We start from the raw sequence: 25,094 nt of genomic DNA on the forward strand, positions 1-25,094 counted from the left end.
AATGTGTCGTAATTTCCTCTTTTATAATTGACTCCAGCATCTTTCCCACCACTGACCTCAGGCTAACCGGTCTATAATTCCCTGTTTTCTTTCTCCCACCTTTCTTGAAAAGTGGGACAACATTAGCCACCCTCCAATCAGCAGGAACCTTTCCTGAATCTATAAAACATTGGAAAATGATTACCAATGCGACCACGATTTCTAGACCCACTACTTTAAGTACCCTGGGATGCAGACCATCAGGTCTCGGGGACTTATCAGGCTTCAGACATAATATAAATTTCCTTCAGTTCATCCTTTACCCTAGTACCTTTGGTCACTATTACAGCTGGGAGATTGTTTGTTTCTTCCCTAGTGAAGACAGATCCAAAGTACCTGTTCAACTCATCTGCAATTTCCTTGTTCGCCATAATAAATTCACCTGTTTCTGTCTTCAATGGCCCAATGTTGGTCTTAACTATTTTTTTGCTATTCACATACCTAAAGAAGCTTATACTATCCTCCTTTATATTCATGGCTGTTTTACCTTCGTACCTCATTTTTTCTTGTCGTATTGCCTTTTTTGTTATCTTCTGTTGCTCTTTAAAAGCTTCCCAGTCCTCCGACTTCCCTCTCATGATTGCTATGTTATACTTCTACTCTTTTATTTTTATACTGCACTTTACTTCCCTCGTCAGCCACGGCCGCCCCTTACTCCCCTTAGGATCTTTCTTCCTCTTTGGAATGAACCGATCCTGCACCTTCTGCATTATTCCCAGAAATACCTGCCATTGCTGTTCCACTGTCTTCCCTGCTAGTGTATTGTTCCATTGAACTTTGGCCAGCTCCTCCCTCATAGCTCCATAGTTCCCTTTGTTCAACTGTAATACTGATAACAATTGTGACAAATCAATATTGACAAGTCAACAATTGTTCCTTCACCTACCATTTTTTTTATCTTCCTCAGAGGAACAAATGTATCTCTAACATCCTGCAAGAGATCAGTTAAAATCGACCACTTGTCCATAGTACATTTCCCTGCAAAAACATCATCACAATTCACACCCGCAAATTCTAGTCTCATAGTCCTTTAATTCGCCCTTCCACAGTTAAAAATGTTCCTATCCTCTCTGATTCTATCCTTTACCATGACAATGCCAAATGCAAGGGAGCGGTGGTCACTGTCCCTCAATTGCTTACCCTCTGAGCGATCTGACCCGAATCGTTACCTAATACTTGATCTACTACGGCATTCCTCCCTAGTTGGCCTGTCAACGTAATGTGACAGGAATCCGTCCTGGATACACGTAACAAACTCTGGCCCGCCTAATCCATTGGATCTAACTATGTACCAATCAATATTAGGAAAGTTAAAGTCACCCATGATAAAAACCCGTTATTTTTACACCTTTCCAAATCTGCATTCCAGTCTACTCAATGGGATCTCTAATGCTACCAGGATGCCCATAGAATACTCCCAATAGAGTAACTGCTCCCTTCCAGTTCCTGACTTCCACCCATACTGACATAAAAGAGGATCCTGCGACATTACCCACCTTCTGTAGCTGTACTAGTATCCCAGATCAGTAATGCCACCCCTCCTCCCCTTGCCCCCCTATCCCTTTTAAGCACTGAAATCCAGGAATATTCAGAATCCATTCCTGCCCTGGTGCCGGCCAAGTCTCTGTTATGGCATCTACATCATAATTCCATGTATGTACCGAAGCTGTCACTTCATCACCTTTGTTGCTGATGCTTTTTACATTGAAGTACACGCACTTTAGTCCTTCTACCTTACTACCTTTATAGCATTTATTCTGCTACTCTTTTCTCAAACACTCTCGATATGTTACATCTGACTTTACTCCATGCACTTCTTTCACTGATCTATCGCTCCGGATCCCATTCCCTTTGCAATTTAGTTTAAAACCTCCCGGAACATGCTAGCTAACCTACCTGCAAAGGATACTGTTCCCCCTCGAGTTCAGGTGCAACCCATCCAATTGGTACAGGCCCCACCTTCACCAGAAGAGATCCAAAGGGACAAAAAATCTAAAACCCTGTCCCTGGCACCAACTCCTCAGCAACGCATTCAACTGCAATCTCCTCAAATTTTTACTATCAATATCATGTCGCACTGGCCACAATACTGAGAACGCCACTCTGAGGTCCTGGTCTTCCTGATAGATCGTTGGTACCAACATGTTTGACGACTTCTGTTTGCTTTCCGTTTCGTACCAGAATGTCGTGCACCCGGTCAGAGACATCCCGGAACCTGGCACCCGGGAATCAACAAAGCATGCGGGTGTTCTTCTCACGTCCACAAAATATCCTGCCTGCTCCCCTGAGTATAGAGGCTCCAATGACGACAGCTGTCCTCTTCTCCGTCACACAGTTCTTCACCATAGGTTAAGAGTCAGTGTCGGAGGTCCTGCCACCATTGCTCACGATTGTTTGGGCGTCCTCGCCAACAGTATCCAGGACGGTGCATTTTTCCTCAGGGGAATGCCTACAGGGGTGGTCTGCACCAGCTGTCTACCCACCGTCGCTTTCGCTCCTCTGACGGTCACACAACGACCTGCTCCGCAGTCTAGGTATGACTACCTCCCTGTAGCTCTCATCTATGTCTGCCTCATTCTCCATCATGAGTCGAAGGTCATCCAGCTATTGCTAAGATTCCTTCCACTGTCTGACATATCGGCCAGCCGCTAGCACTTCTGGCAGATGTGACTGCGGGAGAGGGGAGATCCCCCAGTACTGACACATCTCATATGAGAGGCACATCACCGTCTCAGGAAGCATTATCAAGCTTAACTTGGAGCAAGCTCGTCTTCAGCTCGCCACAACCTCTGGTGTCAGTGAGTCAAACCTCCACTCATTCACTGGCTTACTGACTTACTGGCCGCTCCGTTTGAGCAATCCCTCTATTCATTCAGCACCATAGAACCATAGGACATTACAGCACAGAAACAGGCCTTTTGGCCCTTCTTGGCTACGCCGAAACAGTTTTCTGCCTAGTCCCACTGACCTGTACCTGGACCGAATTCCTCCATACACCTCTCATCCATGTACCAGACCGAATGTTTTGTTAAATATTAAAAGCGAACCCACATTTACCACTTCATCTGGAGGCTCATTCCACACTCACACCACTTTCCGTGTGAAAAGGCCCTCCCCTCCCAATGTTCCCTTTAAAATTTCCCCCCATCAATCTTAACCTCTGTCTTCTGTTTGTATTTTTTTTCTGACCTAGGCTCAGTGGAAAACGCCTGCTTTCATTCACTTTACCTGCACCTATCGTAATTGTACATAACTCTATCAAATATCCCCTCAGTCCTCTACGCTCCAGAGAATAAAGTCCTAACCTACTCAACTTTTCACTGTAACTCAGTTTCTCAAGTCCCGGCAACATCCTATTAAACGTTCTCTGCAACTTTTTCAACCTTATTATTATCCTTCCTGTAATTCCGTGACCAAATCTGAAAACGATACTCCAAAATCGGCCTCACCAGTGCCTTATGCAACCTCATCATAACATTCCAACTTTTACACTCAATACTTTGATTTATAAAAGCTCTCTTTACGAGCCTGCGTTCCTATGAAGCCACGTTAACGGATCTTTTTTTTTTATTCCCTGATCCCTCTGTTCTACTGCTCAGTGCCATACCATTTACCTTATATGTTCTACCTTGATTTTTCCTTCCAAAGAGCAATAATTCACACTTGCCTGTATTAAACTCCAACTGCCAACTTTCAGCCCATTTCATCAGCTTGTTCAAATCCCCCTGCGAGCTTTGAAAAACTTCCTCACTGTCCACTACACATCCAATCTTTATATCATCAGCAAATTTGCTGATCCAATTTACCACATTATCATCCAGATCATTGATAGAGATGACAAATAACGATGGACCCAGCACTGATCCCTGTGGCACACAACTAGTCACAGGCCTCCACTCAGCGAAGCAATCCTCCACTACCACTCTCTGGCTTCTTCCACTGAGCCAATGTCTAATCCAATTTACTACCACACCATGTATACCTAGCGACTGAATCTTCCTAACTAACCTCACATGTGGGACGTTGTTAAAGGCCTTACTGAAGTTCATGTAGACAACATCAACCGCCATCCCTTCATGCACTTTCTTGTAACCTCCCCGAGAAAACTCGAATAGATTTGTTACACATGACGTACCCCGCACAAAGACGTGTTGACCCTCCCTAATAAGTCCCTGTCTATCTAAATACCTATAGATCCTATCTCTTAGTACTCCTTCCAATAATTTACATACTACCGACGTCGAACTTACCGACCTATAATTTCCCGGATTACTTTTAGTGCCTTCTTTAAACAATGGAACAACAAGAGTTATCCACCAATCTTCCGGCACCTCAGCCGTAGATACCGATATTTTCAATATATCTGCCAGAGCCCTTGCAATTTCAACACAAATCTCCTTCAACGTCCGAGGAAATGCCCTGTCAGGTCCTGGGGTTTTATCTACTCTGATTTGCCTCAACATAGCAAGCAGCTCCACCTCTTCAATCTTCATAGGTTCCATGACCACCTTACTTGTTTGTCTTATTTCCATTGACTCCATTCCAGTTTCATTAGTAAATACAGATGCAAAAAAAAAACCATTTAATATCACTCCCATTTCTTTTGTTTCCATACACAGCCGACCACTCTGATCTTCAAAAGGACAAATTTTATCCCTCACTATCCTTTTGCTCTTAATATACCTGTAGAATCTCTTTGGATTGTTCTTCACCTTGACTGCCAAAGCTACCTCATGTCTTCTTTTAGCCCTCCTGTATTCTTTCTTAAGTTGTTTTCTTTTTCACTTTTATAGTCCTCAAGTAACTTCCTCCGTTTCCTATACTTGTCATACATCTTTCTCATCTTTATGAGTTCCAATATCCCTAAAGAACCAAGTTTCCATATTCTAATTCATTTTCCCTTTAATCCTGGCTCGAACATGCAAGTCTGTTCTCTCAAAATTTCTCCTTGGAAGGCCTCCCACCTACAAACATTCTTGCCAGAGAACAATCTGTCCCAATCCACCCTGTTTAGTTTTTTTGTTTCCCTCATGTCTTCAAGTTAGCCCTTTTTCCAGTTTAGTACCTCAACCCGAAGACCTGATCTATCTTTATTCATGACCGTTGAAAATAATGGTGTTATGATCACTAGACCCAAAGTGTTCCCCTACACACACTCCCGTCACTTGTCATAACTCGTTTCCTGATAGGTGATCTAATATTCCTTAATCTCCAGTCGATACTTCTACATATTGATGTAGAAAACTTTCTTGAACATATTTTACAAATTCAGACCTGTCTACACATTTAACAGTATGGGAGCCCCAATCAATATGTGGAAAATTAAATCCCCTGCGATCACAACTTTATGTTTCCTGCAATTGTTTGCTATCTCTCTTCAGATTTGCTCCTCCAATGCTCGCTGACTGTTGTTTGGTCTATAATACAACCCTATTGAGAGAGAGAGTGAGTGTTGCAGACGAAAGTAGGAGGGAGAGGGCAAAAAGAAATGAGGAACGATGTGCTGCAAGGGAAGGTGGAGGGTTCGGTGGAATAGTAAGGAAGGGAGGGATGGATAGAGGGCGACAATGGGGGAGGGCGGGTAAACGGAAGAAGGGAGAGATTCTGACAGACGGCTAGAAGTCCCGGGCTGAACGCTACCAAATTCCCAAAAACCAACTCCACTCCCCGAAAATGCGGAATGGAGGGGGATAATGCAAGGGTGCTCGGGGGGCAAACTGTGGATGGGCGGGTAGGGGTATCTCCAGTTTGGGGTGACACGGGTGTTGGTGGTGGAGAGGAGAAAGAGAGCGCGGCAGGCAAATGAGGGAGTGGGTTGAGATAATGGGGAAGAGTTGAGAGTGGGGGAAGGTGGGAGAGAAGCGAAGAATGGTTGAGGCAAAGTGGGTGAGAGAGAAGGGACGGAGAGGCAGAAAGAGAGACAGAGAGGAGATAGAGAGTGTGGGCATGCATGTGTGCGTGCGTGTGTGTGTGAGAGAGAGAGAGAGAGAGAGAGAGAGAGAGAGAGAGAGAGAGAGAGAGAGAGAGGGAGAGCGAGAGGGAGCGCGCGCCATTGAATAAATAGTGGAATTTGAGTGTGCAACTGGAAGAGAGAGACGAGGAAACAATGTGAAGGACACGAGTGGAAGGGAGCTGTTCACGTTAATCCGTGGGAGGGGTAGCTCACTAACCTCGGTGGTGTTTGGGTGTTTGTCCTGGGGCCGTGGTTTCTCGCAGACAGAGCGTCTGAAGCCCCGGCCATGAGCAGGTGTAGTGGGAACGTCCTTCGCGCAAACCAGGTACAAACTGGGGGATGAAAATCTCCAGAACAACAGGGACTCTGTTTGAGGGAAACAAATCACTCAGGCATTCCTTCCACCCGCCCTCCTTCTCTACCTCCATCCTTCCATTCCTTTTGTCTCTATCCCCATTCGACTACTCTCTCTCATCGTCGACATTCCATTTTCCTCATCCCTCACTTTCCTGAACACTTTCATCTCTGTAACACCCTCTTTCTCCTTCCTATCCTCCTCCCCACTCCTCTCATTCCATCTCTCTCCTTCTCTCCCTCCCGTTTACACGCCCCACATTTCTCCCCCTCTCTCCCAAACGCCTCCCTCTATTTCTCTCCCCATCTACTTCCGTTTTCTCATGTCCATCGCTCTTATCTTCCCTTCACTCCCACCTCTGTCCCATCACTTCGCTCTACTGCTCCATCCACTCAATACACTGTCACCCACATTTCTCTCCGCCGGCACCCTATCTCACTCTCCCCTTTCTCCTCACTCTCACTAATCTGTGCACTTAATCTCTTATCTCTGTGGGCCACCCTCTTGCACACTCTCAGTCCCTCTACACGGCAGCCCCCCGCCCACCCCCTGCTCTTGATTCCTCTTTAACAGCCGCTCATCTCGTTTTTCCCGGTGTCGGTCTAACTCCCTTGTCAAAACAGGCTTCCTCTGACTACGGTCGCTTCTCCTTCCTGAGCTCAGAGACGCAGAGGATCCTCGACAGGATGGACGACAGCGAGATTTACGTGAATGTCAAATTCACAAAAACGGGCTCCGAGACTCCTTCCCGAGGTGAGTGGGGCACAGAAATGGAGGGAAGGATTTTCACTCTGTGTCTGACCCCAGGAGTGTGTGATGGGACGATGCGGAGGGAGCCCACTAAAATATATTTCTAATCCTCTCTCGCCCTTTCGCTCTCCTCTCCCTACTCTCACTCTGCAAAAGCCTTATCACTTCTCCCTTCTCTCTCCCTTTCCCTCTCACGCTCATTCGTCTGTTTCCCCTCTGTTCTCCCCTCTATCCCTCTTTTCTTATCTCATCCACTCTCCCCTCTCTTGTCCTCACTCTGCCCCTGGTCACTCATCACCCTCTTTCTTTTCCTTCTCCCCATGCTGTTCTCTTTTCTCGCTCCCCTCTCACGCCCCCTCCTCTCTCTCCCTCCTTCAACCACAGACTCCTCCCTACACCCTCTCCCCCTGCCGTCTCTCACGCTATCTTTCCCTCTACTCACTCTCTCCCACACTCTCTCCCTTTCCCTCCCACTTTTCCTCCTCACTTTCCTCCCTCTCGCGCGCCCAATCTGCCCGCTAGCTAACTATCATCCAGCCTCTCTCTGCATCTTCTACACCGAGCTGAACATTAGGAACAAATCGATAGATTCTGGCATTGCACCGGATGACAGGAAAATTGCAAATGATATTCCGCTATTTAGGAAGGGTGAACGCAGCAGAAAGGAAACCACAGACCAGCAGAGGTTGGTAAGTTGTTAGAATCCATTGTTATAGATGGTATTAGGGAATACCTGGAGGCAAATGATAAGATAGGCGAAAGCCAGCATGGTTTCCTGAAAGGAAAATCCTGCCTGAACTACCTACTGCAATGTTTTGAGGAAACTACAAGCAGGGTAGTCTAACAGGGTGCAGTAGAGATGGTGAACTTATATTTTCAGAAGGCCTTTGGCAAAGTGCCGCACGTGAGGTTGCTTTGGAAGATAAGAGACCATAAAAGTATTCGGGGGGAGGATACTAGAGTGTGTGGAGCATTGACTGATCGGCCGGAAAGGGAGACTGGGAATAAAGGGATCCTATTCTGTCTGGCTACCGGTTACCAGTGGAGTTCCACAGTGTTCGGTGCTGGAATCGCTGCTTGTTGCGATGGATGCCAATGATTTCCTGATGACACAAATATAGGTGGAGTTGCGAGTCGTGTTGAGGAAACAGAGTTCCTGCAGAAAGTCTTAGATAGTTTAAGGGAATGGACAACGAAGTGGCAAATGCTGACATTCATTTCTAGAGATATTGATTATAAGAGCAGATATGTGATGTTGAGGCGCAATAAGACACTCGCCAGACTACACCAGGAGTATAGTGTGCAGTTTTGGGCTTCGTATTATAGAAAATATATACCGACATTGGAGATGTTTCAGAGAAGATTCACGAGAATGATTCCAGGAATGAAAAGGGTACCGTACGAGGAACTTCCGGCAACTCTTGGACTATATTCCCTGGAATTCAGGAAATAAGGGTGAATCTCATGGAAACAATCCGAATGCAAAAAGGCCTGAGAGAATTTCATATGGCAAAGTTATTTCCCATGGTAGGGGAGTCTAGGACAAGAGTGCACTTTTCAGGATTGAAGGACGGACTTTTAGTACTGAGATATGGAGTGATTACTTTAGTCAAGAGGTTGGATAATCTGTGGGATTTTTTGCCATCAACGGCTGCGGAGGCCAAGTCATTGGGGGCATTTAAGGCAGTAACAGAGAGGTTCTTGTTTAGCCAAGTTATCAAAGGGTATGGGGAGAAGAAGGGGACTGGGGATTGCTGGAGAATTGGATCACCCCATGATTTAATGGCGAAGCAGACTCGATGAGACAAATGGCCTACTTCTGTTCCTATATCTTATGGTCTTATGATTTTAGCAGCCACCAATCTCCATCTTCATTCAGATCAATCATTCACATCACAAAAAAACGAACACCGGCTTTTTATATGTAAATGATAATCATCTTTTTAAAAAATATTGAGATTTGTTTAACTCGGGTTTCCAGTGCTATGAACCACCACGTTACCTACAGCTCTTCCTCTTGAAAGGAGCACAGTGGACCGCGAAAAGCCCCACAACATGTTAATCCCAACAGGCCCGTCATATTTCCAATGTGTGAAAAAAGAACAGCGGTTGCAAACAATAATACAACTACGAATAAAATAATAAAACCTTACCCCTCTCTTTTCACCCTCTCTCACCAATTGCCTCTCTCTTTCTGTCCCTCTCTCTCCATCTGCCAGTTTTTTCTCCCCTCACTCTACCCCTCTCTCCCTGACTCTTTCGATAAAGCTCTCACACTTCTCACTCCCACTTCACTCACAACCTCGATCCCTCTTCTCCATTCCCACTGTCTGTCGAATTTCACTCTTCGTTTTGTCTCCCATTCTCTCCAATTTTCCCGGCCATCTCCTTCATCTCTCACCCTATTTCACCTCTCCATTCATCCCGCTATCTGCTGCTCAATCTACACGTCACTCTCCACTCACTTCCTCATCTCCCTCATATTGTATCCCTGACTCTCACTCTGCCCGCCCCACCATTATCTACCCTTCCCTTGCCCTTCAATTTGTCTCTCTCTCACATTCTCCTCCATTCTCTCCCAGATGGTCTGGACCCCATATACTCACAGGTGAACCTTCGCCGAAATGAACTTCTCATCTCATCTATTGCGTCGGGACCAGTAGACCAGTAGAAATGCCAGTGACTGCACGGGCAGGTCAAAGTTCACATTGATGATGGCATTATGAATAAGTCACGTGACATACGCTCACGTGTACAAGTGTTAATTCATCAGCATCGACCATTTCCTCTGTCAGTTTGTTCCATAGGCGGAGCACCGTCTGCTTAAAAAATTGTCATTTTGGTCCTCAGTTAGATCTCTTACTGCCGTCACCTCAGAACTGTGCGCTCTGATCCTCGATTCTCAAAGTCTATAGAAAATGACTCTGCGCATTCACCTTGCCTTGCCCCACGTGGTTTTATAAACCTCTGTCAGTCACCCATGAACTCCAAGGTATAAAATCCTAACCTGCCAGACTTACCTCCATAACTCAGTCGCTCGGCTCTCGGCAGTATCCCTGTAAAGCTCCCTGTGCAATATTTGCTGCTCAGTGGCACTTCTCCTAGAGCAGGTGGACAAAAACTGTACACTATACTCCAGGGTCGGCCTACCCTACGTCCTGTCCAAATCCTGTCGACTCCTGTACTCAGAGCCTTGATTGATGAAGATGCAATCTTCACTGCACTATCTACCCTTAGCCAGAGGTTCCGGGAAACGTTTTCCTGTAGCCCTGAGTCCATCATTGCTCCACTACCAGAAAGTGATCGGTATCTCTGGATGTAACTGACACCTTTCCTGTCTGTAATGTATGTTAATTACCCGGATGACAGTTTAGATGAGTGGTTTGGTAGGTTTGCAGATGATACGGAGATGGGCGTTGTTGTGAATCGTGTAGAAAGCTGTGAAGAATCCAGTGGGATATGGATCAGTTACAGATATGGGTTGGAGAAATGTCAGATGGAGTTTCATACGGACAAACGTGACATGTTGCACCTTGTTAGGTCAAATGTCAAGGGACAGCGCACCCTTAAAACCAAGACCCGAAAGAGTATTGATTTGCAGAGGAAGATTGGGGTCCAATGTCATTATCCGTGGTTAAGCAGTCATATACACACTTGACTTTATCACTAGGGGCACTGGCTTCAAACGCCAGGAAGTTGTGTTGCAACTTAATAAAAAATTCTGATTAGGCTGCATCCGGCTTATTGTATACAATTCTGGTCACCACATCTTAGGAAGGATTAGAAGGCCTTGGAACGCCTCCGGAGATGTTGAACGCCAGATCCGACAGAGGTTTCTCAGATCACAACAGACATTGACTGAGCAGAGAGACAGCACTTTTTTTAATCAAAGTTAAAATGTCTAATACCAGAGGGATTGCATTCGGGACAACATTGTAGGCCTGTTTCTGTACTCCGCTGGGTGGTCACTGTTCCTCAGGGTCCCTCTCTTCTGCAACACTCTCCACCGTTCCTGACTACCCGTGACTTCAGTTTCAGGGAACCGTGTGCCTGTAGCCCTGGTTCCCTCCGTTATTTAACATATCCCAAGTTTCCTCCCGTTGACCGTGTAAGTCCTACCCGATTGTTTGTCTTCCTGAAATACGATAGTTCAAACTAAATTGCATCTGCTCCTGTTCGGCCGACTTCCCCGGCAAAACGAGATCCCACTGTAAGAGATAACTGTCTTCACTGTTTAAAACGCCATCAACGTTAATGTCATCTGCAAGCTTAACTTCTGCGTATTGTATATTCTCCATGAAATGGTAGATATAGTTGACAAAGATCACTGGTCCCAGCACCAACCACCCGTGAACACCTCTAGTGACGGGCTTCCGGTCTGAGAAATGATCTGCAATCCTAAACCTTGTCTCCTATCGCCGAGCCGCACACCATCTCGCAGGGTGGTATACAATCTTGGGCCTTGTTAAATACTATGTACATTACATTCAGCACATCTACCTAATCGGTCCTCCGCAGTCAAATTGGTCAGACAGTTCTCCTCGGATTCCGCACCATTTCCAGACCAGTCTACTATCTGAACCCTAGTTTATAGCCTTGCTCAAGCCTCTGTCTGGTGCATCTACTACCAATTCCTGGTCTGTCCTACACAGTCAAATCCGCCCGACAAATCTCATTGGGTCTCAAACCATCTGTCAAATTCTTCCCCCTTCTCTTTTCTACTCTTCCTATCTTTCCCTCTCCCGCCCAGTCTCACCGCTCCATTCCTTCTCGGTCTCTCTCTACATTCCTCTCTCCCATCTTCCAGAGTGATCTACCATCTGGGATCTTGATACGGGACTTGTGCATTATAGCTATCAATCCGGACATATCAGTCAGTCAAATTCCCCTGGGTCCCATACCATCACACAGAGTAGTCTACCAAGGAAAGAAAAATACATGTTTTATCGCCTTCCCTGTTCAGCATATCTACTACCCTGTTCGCATGAAACGTCCTGGTTCCTAACTAAAAATATAATCATTGCTTCGCAAGAAACTGCAGAGCGTTGTGGTAAGAGCTGGGCCCAGCGCCGAAACCAGCCTCCCCTCCATTAACTCTTTCTACATGTACTGCTGCTCCGATAATGCACTCGGTGTCATCAAATAAGATGTACTGTTGACCTCAATTCATCCTCTTCGTGGCTCTTCAAACTTATAGTCTCCCTGCACTGTAATTTCTCTATAATTTTGATACTTCATTCTGCATTCTGTGATTGAATATCCTTGTCTACTCCAATGAAGTGACCTGCATCTGTGGATGTGGGTGGGGTCTCTCCTGTCTGTGATGTATATCTGGAGTACATCTAATTATCTGGATAGACAGGGTCTGATTAGGAACAGTCAACATGGATTTGTGCGTGGAATTTTTTGAAGAGGTTACTTGGAAAGTTGACAAGGGAAAAGCAGTGGATGTTGTCTATATCGACTTCAGTAAGCCTTGACAAGGTTCCACAGGGAAGGTTAGTTAGGAAGGTTCAATCTTTAGGTATTAATATTGAAGTAGTAAAATGGATTCAACAGTGTCTAGATGGAAGATGCCAAAGAGTAATGGTGCATAACTGTTTGTCAGGTTGGAGGCCGGTGACTAGTGCTGTGCCTCAGGGATCGGAACTGGGTCCAATGTTGTTTGTCATATACATTAATGATCGGGATGATCTGGTGGTAAATTGGATTAGTAAGTATGCAAATGATACCAAGATAGGTGGCGTTGTGGGTAATGAAGTAGGTTTTCAAAGATTGCAGAGAAACATATGCCAGTCAGAAGAGAGGGCTGCAAGTTGGCAGATGGAGTTTAATGCTGATAAGTGTGAGGTGCTACATTTTGGTAGGAATAATCAAAATAGGACATACATGGTAAATGGTAAGACATTCAGGAATGCAGTAGAACAGAGTGATCTAGGAATAATGGTTTTTAGTTCCCTGAAGGTGCAATCTCATGTGGATAGGGTGGTGAAGAAAGCTTTTAGTATGCTGTCCTTTATAAATTAGAGCATTGAGTAAAGGAGTTGGGATGCAATGTTAAATTTACACAAGGCATTGGTGAGTCCAATTTGGTGAATTGTGTGCAGTTGTCAAGGCCATTGCTGGCATCCGCAGTGGTTTAACAGAATGCTGCCTGAGTTAATGGTATGGACACGTGGGCTTTTTCCCCTGGTGCTGTTGAAGATGAGGATCCTAAGATCATAAGAGTTATAGACAGTATCATCCCCAAATGTGAAATGTCTAACACCAGAGGGAATGCATCCTGTACAGCATTGTCGTCAGAAGGTTCTTGTCCTGTACTGATATGGCTGGTCTACGATGCGGGATCTTCGAAACATACAAAGCCTTGTTAAAACTCCAGGTTCGCACAAGTCTTGGCCGCAGACAGCAGAATTCCCAGTGCGGATCCGTGGGTAATACCACCAGTCACAGACGTCTGCCACCCTCTGGGTTCTGTGGACAAGCCAGTACGGAAACTCATTTCCGAATTCACAATGAATCCCAGTCATCACAATCTTGTGAATGGATCTCCCATGAGAGAGACTTTGTCAAAGGCCCGTCTACAGTCAACTCTTTAACTCTCCATTGAACCGCGTGATCAACCCGAGATCCCTTTCCCTGTCGACATTAAGGGTTCTGCCGTTAACTGTCTCCTGTCCCTTCACATTCAACGCCCCAAAGGAAAAAACCTCACACTTACCTGAGCTACTTTTCCGTTTGTCATTTTCCACCCAGATCTACAATTGGTGCATACCCTGCCGAAACTATTGGCGATCTTCCGCACTGTCCACAACACCTCCAATCTTTGTGTTTTCTGTGATTTTACAACCATCCATCTCTATTTTCATCCAGGTCCATCATACCCATCACAAACACCGGATGGTCCGGTTGTATATGTATACCATTTCCCACGAACTTTTTCCATTTTTCTCAAAATATATTTTGTTTTATTTTTCATTGAAAAACAGTTCGGAATATACTCTTCCGGCCATTCAGGTCGCGCTGCCCAACAATTCTCCGATTTATTCATTTTTCTAATGACTGTTCAATTTACAATAACCAATTAACCAACCTACCCGTATTTCTTTGGACTGTGGGAGGAAACTAGAGCGCCAGGAGGAAATTCACTCGCTTGTGGAGAGAAATTGGAAACTCCTTGCAGGCAGAGGTGGGAATTGAACCCGGTTCGCTGGTACTGTAAAGCGCTGCGCTAACCATCAGGTGCCCGTGCCGCCCTTCTCCTTGCCAGCAGCCACAAAACAAAGAAACACAATGGAGTCCGCGAAGATCCCCACAGCACGATAATCCACACAAGACCGTCATTTATCCCATGTGTGAAAAAGGAACAAAGCGGGCAAACAACAATACAGCTACGGAAGATAATAAACCCGTGACACTCTCTCATTCCGCTCTTTCGCACCACCCGCTCGAGCTTATTTTGTCTCTTTCCACTCTCTCTCCTGCTTTTTCTCCCCTCACTCCCCCTCTCTTTCCCACTCTTTCGCTGTCTCTCTCACACATCCCACTCAACATTTACTCAAAACTTCGCTTCCTCTCATCACGCGGCCTCTCTCTCTCCCCTTTTTCTTCTCATTTTCTCTTCCTCATTCTCTCACATTTTCCCACCATTCGCCCCCCTTCCACCATCTCCTTTCTTCTCCTTCTGTTTATTTGAATGGTCTCGTCACAGGTCCGCATAAACAGGAGCCGAACGAGAACATCGGAAATAGACCGGACCGTAAGATCTGGCTGCTCTGCCTAGTTACGCTCATCCTCTTCGTGACAGTGGTCGGGCTGTCGATCCATGGTGAGTCGAACGGACTCCGGTTGGAGTCAGACCGTGAACTAACAGTGTGGAATGAAACGTGAGTGTAAAACCTCACAATGACACGTACCTCAACATGGCACTGACACGTACCACGCCGTGACACTGTCACGCCCTTCACAGTGAAACTGACAATACCCTCACCTTGACAGAGACACAACTCCCACCGTGACGCCGCTCGCATATCACTGTAACGCAGAAAAATAATAAACTCTGAATACAGACAGCCAATTCCCCATGAATCCCATTTATCATAATCCTCCGGATAAGCTTCCCCTGAGGGACCTAGTCAAAAGCCCACGCCTCCAAATTAATCGATCACATTCGGGAGAGGTGACAACGTCTCTGGAATCAGAGAGACGCTGGTCAGCCCTGGAAAGACAAGGGATTTGGACTCTCAGCGATGAGGCTCAATTTAACTGAGATTGAGAGAGAGAGGGAGGGGTGATCGTAGTGGAAGGAGAGACCGCGGCTGGTGGGTGGAAGGGAGTCCCAGTGGGGGACACGGCTGAATTCACCCACACACTGAAAGAGAACATTGGAAATAGATCGAACAGTAGGATCTGCTAAGTCTGTCTCGTTACTTCCGCCGATATCGTAATTGTTTCCGGGCTGTCAACCAGTGGTGGGGCGAACGGGCTCCAAATGGAGGCAGGTTGTAAAAAGTTGTTACTGTAAAACACCACAGGGACACCGACACGCCCTGCACCGTGACACTGAGAGGCCACTCACTGTGACACCTACACGTGCCTCAACGTGTCCCGTCCAGCTCCGCACCGTGACGAAGACTCACGCGTCACTGTAACATGCTTTACTGAGACGGTATCGCCCCTCAACATAACGCCGATGCACCGCTCACTGAGGCAATTACCCTCACCTCACCCTGACACAGGTAAACCCTTCACCGCGATAGTGACTTCGAAATTGACAGCAAACCCTATGGAGTACACTCCGTGACGTCGACGCATACCTCAGCGTGACACTGTCACACCTACCGTCGCCATGATAGGCCTCTCACCGTGACATAGCCACACCCCTCTCTTTGAGAACAGCACATCCCAGACCATAACACAGATACTCAACCCACCGTGATGTCAACACGCCCCTCACTCAGATATTTCCCTCGCCGTGACATTGAGATACACTTCATTGTGACCCGGCACTACTCTCGGTGGGGCACGAAACATCTATCACAGTGACTCCGACTCGTCCCTCTCAGCAAATCGGAAATGCCCCGCGCTGAGACAGGGAATCAATCATCATCACTATAGTGACACAGATCCCACTCTAACAACAACGACGAAAAAAAAACATCACCGGGACATTAATATAACCTTCTACGTGATACAGACACGCCCCTCAAGGTGGCGCCGACGCCTCTCACTGTGAAAACCATCACCATGACACTGACACAACACTCTCTGTGACTCGTTCGGTAGCGTGACGCTGACTAACGTGTCACTGTAAACGCTAAACATCCTTCACCATCTCTCTCAGTATCACAGATTCCTCAGTCTATGTTCACCTCAGACCGAAACTGCCATGAGGTAAACTCAACCTGTCAATCCACGATATCCAAGAATTCCCACATGGATCTCTCCCAGAGAACCTGTCTCAATAATCTTTCTGCGCTCAACTCTAATCTGTCCAATGTTAAACGAATGCACAGCGATCTCCGTCACCAGTTCAGGGAGATGGAAACGAAGTACAGATCTGTCAACGAAACCAAGGCTCAAATCTGTGAATTGTTGACCAGCAGAAGAGGTGAGGCATCATCCCCTTCTTTCAGCCGCTCCTCATCACAGGGCAGGCATGGAGAGAGGAAGCGTCACTCTGTGCTTGACATCGGGACTGTGTGAAGAGATGGTATGGAGGGTGATTCATTCTGTGTTTGACACGGTGAGTGTGTGATCGGACAGTTTGGAGGGAGCTTCTTTCTGTTTCTGACAACAGGAATGTGTGATGGGACGGTGTAGATAGAGATTCACTCTGTGTCTGACTCCGGGAGTGTGTGATTGGATGGTGTGGAGGGAGCTACACTCTGTTTCTGACAACTGGATTGTGTGTTGAGATAGTCTGGTGGGAGCATCACTCGGTGTCCAAGCCCAGGAGTGTGTGATTGGACGATGTGGATGGAAATTCACTCTGTGTCCGACCTCGGGAGTGTGTGATGAGACGGTGTGGAGGGAGATTCACTCTGTGTCTGACCCCGGGATTGTGTGATGGGACGATGTGGAGTGATCCTCACTCTATGTCTGACCCCTGAAGTGTGTGATGGGACGGTGGGTAGGGATCCCTATTTTATGTCTGTGTTCCGGCGGATGTAGGGCATTCACTGTTACTTGTTCGGAGTTTTCAATGGACCAATGAGGAGGGTGTTTCATTCTGTTTTTGACCAGTTGTGTATAATGGGTCGGTGAGGAGCGATCCTCTTTCTGTGTCTGACACACCGCGGGTGTAATGGATAGTACGCAGAGAGATTCACTATTCCTTGTTCCTAATTTGCAGAGCAACCGTTTTCCCAGGAATGGATCAGAAATGAAGACGGGTGTTATTTTATATCCACTTTTAACTATTCCTACAATGAGGCGAAACAGTATTGTTTGAACTCTGATTCTAAACTTCTTGAAATAAGTTCAGCACAAGAGCAGGTACGTGTCAGGTCGACGGAAGATATATCGACACCGGAGTGAAGCTCCCTCCACACCGTTTGATCTCACTCTTCCGGGGTCAGACACAGAGTGAATCTCCCTCCTTTTAGTCCCAGCACGCACTCCCGGTGTCAGAAACGGAGTGAATCTCCTCCACACCGTCCCATCACACATTTCCTGGGTCAGACACAGAGTTAAGCTCCCTCCACGCCGTCACAGCATACACTCCTGTGGTCGTACGCAGAGAGCTTCCTCCATACCGTCTGAACACACACTCCCGGGTCTGACAAAGAGTGAGGCTCCGTCCACACCGTGCTTTCACATTCTCCTGTGGTGAGAGACAGAATTAAGCTCCTTCAACAACATCCCATCTCACTCTCCTGGGGTCAGACATAAAGGGACGCTCCTTAATTTTTGCTCGAATTCAATAATTAATGATAGCAATTTAATTTCACAGATTTTTTTTAGCAAAACTATCCGCGACCAAGGCATTTCATATTGGATTGGAAAATGCAAAGACGGGTGAGATTTGGGATCTTGCATGTTTCTGAGAAGAAAGTGGGTCGTCGGATTGATACAGGCTGCGAGAAGCGAGTGGGCAGTGGATTTATTTTGGGGACTGGCACAGGCTGCGGGAAGGTTGTGTGCAGTGGGATCAGTTTGTAGTCACACACGAGTTGCTAAAGAGAATGGGCGTTGGTAAGAGTTTGCGGACAAACAAGGGCTGTGGGGAGACATTGAGTAATGGGACATTTTTGAGACAGAGAAAGTTCTGCGGTGAGAGAATGGGCAATTGGATTGGTTTGGGGTTCGACACGGGCTGTTGGTAGAGAGCGTGCAGTAAAATTAATATAACCATATAACCATATAACAATTACAGCACGGAAACAGACCATCTCGACACTTCTAGTCCGTGCCGAAAGTTTACTCTCACCTAGTCACAGCTACCCGCACTCAGCCCATAACCATCCATTCCATTCCTGTCCAAATACCTATCAATTTTTAAAGTCAAAAACAAACCTGCATCTGCTGCTTGTACTGGAAACTCGATCCAGACAGCTACCACTCTCTGAGAAAAGAAGTTCCCCCTCCTGTTGCCCCTAAACTTTTGCCTATTAACTCTCAACTCATGTCGTCTTTTTTGAATCTCCCCTACTCTCAGTGGAAAAAAAAAAGCCTATCTGCTTCAAATCTATCTATTCCCCTCATCATCTTAAATAACTCTCTCAATTCCCCCCTCAAACTTCTACGCACCAAAGAATAAAGACCTAACTTGCTCACCCTTTCTCTGGAACATAGGCGCTGAAACCCAGATAACATTCTAATAAATCTCCTCTGTACTTTATTAATTTGCTGACATCTTCTCTATAATTCGGTGTCAGAACTGTAGACAAAACTCCAAATTTGGCCTCACAAATGCCTTGAACAATTTTGAAATTTCAACCCCACTCCCATACTCATTGCTCTGATTTATAAAGGCCTGCATAACTAAAGCTTTCTTCACCACCCTATCCACATGAGATTCCACCTTCAGGGAAATATGCACCATTATTCCTAGATCACTCTGTTCTACTGCATTCTTCAATGCCCTACCATTTACCATGTATGTCCTATTTGGATTATTCCTACCAAAATGTAGCACCTCACACATCAGCATTAAACTCCATCTGCCATCTTCCAGCACACTCATCCAGCTGGCCTAAATCAGTCTGCAAACTTTGAAAACCTTCATCATTATCCACAACGGCACCTATTTAAGCATCACCTGCATATTTACTAATCCAATTTACCACCCCAGCATCCCTGACGGACACCACTAGTCACCGGCCTCCAACCTGACAAACAGTTATCCACCACTGCTCTCTGGCATCTCCCATCCAACCACTGTTGAATCAATTTTACTACTTCAATTGAACCTTCCTAACTAACGTTCCATGCGGAACCTTGTCAAAGGCCTTACTGATGTTCATATAGACAATATCCACTGCTTTACCCTCGTCAATTTCGTAGTAACCTCTTCAAAAAACTCAATAAGAATTGTCAAACATGACCTTACACGCACAAATCCATGTTGACTGCTCTTAATCAGACCCTGTCTATCCAAATAATATATACCATCTCGAAGACTACTTTCCATTAGTTTACAAACTATCAACGTCAAACCTGCACGCTGATAATTGCTCGGTTTACTCTTAAGTTCCTTTTAAACAATAGAACCACATGAGTCTAACGCCAATCGCCCGGCACCATCCTCGTTTCTAATGACATTTGAAATATTTCTGTCAGAGCCCCTGCTATTTCTACACTAACTTCCCTCAAGGTCCGAGAGAAAATCTTATCAGGACTCGGAGAATTATCCACATTTCTATTCTTTCAAAGCGCTAGTCCTTCCGCTTCTTTAATCATCATAGTTTCCGTAACTACCCTACTTGTTTGCCTTAACTTAAACAATTCAATACCCTTCTCCTTAGTGAATACCGATGAAAGAAAATTGTTCAAATTCTCCCCCATCTCTTTTGGCTCCACAAATAGCTGTCCACTCTGATTCTGTAAGGGACCAATTTTATCCTTCACTATCCTTTTGCTATTAATATAACTGTAGAAACCCCTCGGATTTATTTTCAGCTTACTTGCCAAAGCAATCTCATATCTTCTTTTTGCTTTTCTAATTAGCTTACTAATTTCTTTCTTAAGATTCTTTTTACTTTATTTGTGCTCCTCGAGTACCTCATTTACTCTATCCTGCCTATATTTATTGTAGATCTCTCTCTTTTTCCGAACTAATTTTCCAAGATCCCTTGAAATCCACGGCTCTCTCAAATGTTTAACATTTCCTTTCAACATAACAGGAACATAAATCTTCTGTACCCTCAAATTTCAACTTCAAATGACCTCCAGTTCTCTATTACATCCTTCCAATAAAATAAATTGTCCCAATCTACTCCTAAATCCTTTCGCATCTCCTCAAAGTAAGCCTTTTCCAATCAAAAATCTCAACTCTGGGTCCAGTCCTATCCTTCTGCATAATTAAATTTAAACTCATGGTATTGTGATTTCTGTACCCGAAGTGATCCCCAAATCATAGATCCGTCACCTGACCTATCTGATCCCCAACAGCAGATCCAACACTGCCCCTTCTCTGGTTGGTACATCTAGGTATTGCTGCAAAAAAAAATATTCTGCATACATTCTACAACTCCAATCCACCCAACCCTTTTACAGAAAGGGCTTCCCAGTCTATGTGTGGAAAATTAAAAATCTCCTCCAAACACAACCTTGTGCTTACTACAAGTATCTGGTATCTCCTAACAAATTTGCTCCTCTAATTCTCGCTCCCCATTATGTGGACTATAATTGTTACTAACCCTTTCCTATTCCTCAGATTCACCCAGATAGTCTCCCTGGACGAGCCCTCTAATCTATCCTGCCTAACCACCACTGTAATATTTTCTCTGACAATCAATGCAACACCTCCGATTCAATCACACCTGAAGCAACGAAATCCACGATTATTTAGTTGCCAATCACACCCCTCCTGCAACAATGTTTCACTAATAGCTACAACATCATATTTACAGGTATCAATCCATGCTCTACGCTCATCCACCTTTCCTACAATGCTCCTAGCATTAAAATGGATGCATTTAAAAATCTCTTCACCTCTTCCTCTCTGTTTATCCCCAACGGTGCAAACAACATTATTATCTTTTTTTTCTTCTCCCCTACATCTTCGGTCTGAGCTCAACCTGTCTCTATCACCTGCCTATTGTCCCTCACACAGTGTCTACTAGCTTTCACTATTTGTGAAACTCCTCTCTCCTAGTCTCTTTAAATTGATTCGCACCCGCAACCATTCTAGTTTAAAAACTCACCAGTTACCTCAGCAAATCTCCACGCCAGGAATTTGCCCTCCGAAGATTCAAGTGTAACCCGTCCTTTTTGTACAGGTCACACCTGCGCCCAAAAAGTTCCCAATGATTCAGAATGCTCAATCCCTGCCCCCTGTTCCAATCCTTCAACCATACATTTATCCTCCACCTCATTCCATTCCTACTCTCACTGTCGCGTGGCACAGGCAGTAATCCCGAGATTACTACCTTTGCGGTCCATCTTCTCAAGTCCCTTCCTAGCTCCCTATATTCTCCGTGCAGGAACTCTTCCCTTTTCCTACCTATGTCATTGCTACTTATATGTACCACGACATCTGGCTCCTCACACTCCCAATTCTGCATATCATGGACGCGATCAGAAACATCCCCGACCCTGGCGTCAGGGAGGCAAACTAACATCCCGGTCTCTTGACTGCGTCCACAGAATCGCCTGTCTGAACCCTTAACCATCGAGGCCCCTATTACTGCTACCTTCCTCTTCCTTTCCCTAACCTTCAGAGCTACAGAGCCCTAATATTTGGGCAGGTGGCACTACAGAGCCGTACTCTTCGTGCCGTACTCTTTCCTCCAGGTAGGTTGCCCCCCCAACAGTACTCAAACTGGAGTACTTATTGTCAAGGGGTACAGCCACTGGGGTGCTCTCTAGTACCTGACTCCTCACCTTCTCTCTCCAAACCATGGCCCACCTGTCTGCCTCCCGTGGCTCTGGAGTGATCACCTGCCTGTAACTCCTCTCAATCATCTCCTCCCTCTCCCTGACCAGACGAAGGTTATGAAGCAGCGGTTCCAGTTCCCTAACACGGACCCTTAGGATCTCCAGCTCTGCGCACCTGCCGCAGATGTACACGTCAGCGAGGCTGGGAGACTCCAGGACCTCCCACATCAGACACCGAGAACAATGAGCTGTCCCACACTCATAATTCCTCCTTTCCTCATATAACAGGAAAAATTAAAAGTTAAACCTACCTTGCCCTGCCCTTTTCCACCTAGACCCGTTGAGCCAAAGCCCTTAAGCCTTCACTTTGCTCCCGCCTCACTCCGCTGCCCGCAAAACGACGCTGCCCGCTGTATAAAGCTGTGTTCCTTTCAAATCTTCCCCGCCTCACTGCCCAACGTCACACGCCTGCGCAGTCCCGCCTCTCTTAACTCCGATGAGAAGAAAAAAATCAAAATTGCTCCCGGTGCACTCCCGTTCTGATCCTCAGACTTCCTTCGCCAAATGTGGGAACTGACATGGGCTGTGGGAAGAGAGGGCGATGTGAGAGTCTTTTGGTGGTTGACACAGATCTTTAGGAAGAAGGCTAGGCATTGGGATTATTTTGGGGACTCGCACGGGAACTTGAGGTGAGAGTGGGAAGTGCAAGTATTTTGGGGACTAGCACGGGGCCGTGGGGAGAGAGTGGAGCTATGGAGCTCTTTTGGGACCTGACCCAGGTTGTGGGAGAGAGTGAGGCAGTGGGAGCACTTTGGGGCCTGGCACATTTCTGTGGGTAGAGAATGAGGGAGGGGTGTACTCTGGGGACAAACACAGACATGTGGGGAGAGAATGGTTCAGTGGGAGTACTCTGGGGACTGAGACACGTACGTGGGGAGAGCATGGGAAGCGGGAGATGTTTTGGTGATTGGCACAGGTCTCTAAGAAGAGGGATGAAAAGTGGGATTAATTCAGGGACCGGCACGGGTCTGTGGGGAGAGAGTCAGGCAGTGGATATAGTTTGGACTGACACTGATCTGTGGGGTGGGAGTGGTGAGTGTGAGTACTTAGGCAGAAAACACAGGACTGTGGGGAGACATTAAAGAAGTGGGAGCATTTTGAGGACTGACATGGGGCCTTGGGAGACACTGATGCTGTGGGAATATTTTGGGGCCTGACATTGACTTGTGAGGGGAAGGTTGGGTACTGTTATTATTCTGGACACTGACACCGATCTGTGGGTAGAGAGTGGGGCAAGAGATTACTTTTGTTACTGACACAGGGCTGCAGGGAGAGACTGGGCCAGTGGGAGTAATATGGAGACTGACACAGGGCTGTGCTGGGAAAGCGGGGTTGTGTGAGATGTTGGGGTGCCACAGGGCAATGCCGAGGGAGGATATCAGTGGTTTTGGGGACTGTCTGCTGGAGGTGCGTTGAAATGTTTTACCCCTCTTTGATAGGAAAGAGGCTTCGAATGTCTTGGGCCGGAATAACGGTGGAGACTTCGAATGCGGTGTGTGTGGACCGTATACTGAGAACAAACCTTGCGATGAGGTTCGTACGCGCTTCGTCTGTGAGAAGTCTGCAGCTTTGTGCCCAGATATTTCTGACAAGATCCAGGATCTCTGTGAACAACAAGTGGGACCGACTTGAATATAATGATAAAACCCTCTTTCTCCCCTATTTCTCTTAACCAGTCACAATACCACTTCCGCGCCGCTGCCCCTCACCATTACCCTATTCTCCTCTTTCCTTCTATCGCAGTCTTACTCACCATCTTGCCCTCTCTGTACCCTCGTCCCTTTAAAGTCTCTCTCATCCCTCTCCGCTCCCGCCTCTGTTTCATACCCATTTCCTTCATCCCGCTTTCTTACCTCCCTTTCCCCCAATTCCCCCTTCGGCTCCCGGTCTCTCCTTCGATTCCCTGCTCTGTCTCTACCCATTCTCCCCATCGCACTGTATCACTTTATTCCAACCCAACTCGCTCCCCTCTTCTGTCTTTAGCTACCGTCACCTCAATCATGTGAATTAATGTTCTCGATACCCCAGTCCTGGGGAAATAGAGTGAATGCATTCGCTTGATCTGTGTCACTCGTGGTTTTGTACACCTCTGTAAGGTCACCGAAAAAACTCTCAGAATTCCCAAGCTCGCTCCATAACTCAGTCCCTCCTGTCCCGGCAGCATCCTCGGAAATCACCCTCTGCAATCTTTCCAGTTCGTTGAGATTTCTCTTAGAGCAAGGCAAGCAGAACTGAACTCCATACTCCAAGTGCGGCCTGACCGACGTCATCTGCAACTGCAACGTGACCTCCGACCCCCGTACTCAGTGTCCTGACTGATGAAGGCCAGCGTGTCAAATGTCCTGTCCACCTGTATCACATCTTTTCTACCGGGTTCACGGTCTGTTTTATTATCTGTCACTTAGACCACCTGAGATTTGTTCTTTTGAAGAATCAGTAGGGCGCAAATATGTAAAATTAATGTCAAATGCAAAAAGCTAATAAATGCAGCAAAAATGTGGCGGTGGTGCTGATGCGTTCAAGAATATGCTGGCGGAGGGGTAGAGGGTGTTCCTGGTTCATTGAGTTTTCAGTCTTCTGTTCTTCGTCAACCCTCCTTCCCAGCCGACCATCCTCGTCATCGTCATCCACGACTTCCCCTACAGCCCTTCCCGTTTCCGCCACCGCCATCTTTTTCTGCATACCCTGTCTCGATTACCCCTCCTTCCCCTACACACCGTGCCCTCTCCGTTATCTCTTCCTTCCCCAACTCCTCTCCCCGTCTTCCTATACCGCTGCATCCCCTAAAGGTCCTCCCGGTACCATTAACCCTCTCCCTTATCTACACGCCTCCCTCTCTCTCTGTTTATATGGAAAGGGGGAGAGGTAATGTATGTTTTTACACCAGCCAGCCCC

General features: G+C 46.4%; 1 protein-coding gene across 1 annotated transcript; it reads left to right on the forward strand.

Annotated features, from left to right (window-relative positions):
• The first annotated feature begins 2,181 nt into the window (after positions 1-2,181).
• Positions 2,182-23,831, forward strand: LOC140720724 (uncharacterized). Its single transcript, XM_073035555.1, has 7 exons — positions 2,182-2,452; positions 6,921-7,100; positions 14,809-14,925; positions 16,441-16,707; positions 17,452-17,594; positions 18,052-18,116; positions 23,639-23,831. Exons 1-7 carry the CDS (start codon positions 2,182-2,184, stop codon positions 23,829-23,831), a joined length of 1,236 nt encoding a protein of 411 aa, XP_072891656.1.
• The last annotated feature ends 1,263 nt before the right edge of the window (positions 23,832-25,094 follow it).

Source organism: Hemitrygon akajei, unplaced genomic scaffold, assembly GCF_048418815.1.
Source record: "Hemitrygon akajei unplaced genomic scaffold, sHemAka1.3 Scf000046, whole genome shotgun sequence".
NCBI classification, from domain to species: domain Eukaryota; kingdom Metazoa; phylum Chordata; class Chondrichthyes; order Myliobatiformes; family Dasyatidae; genus Hemitrygon; species Hemitrygon akajei.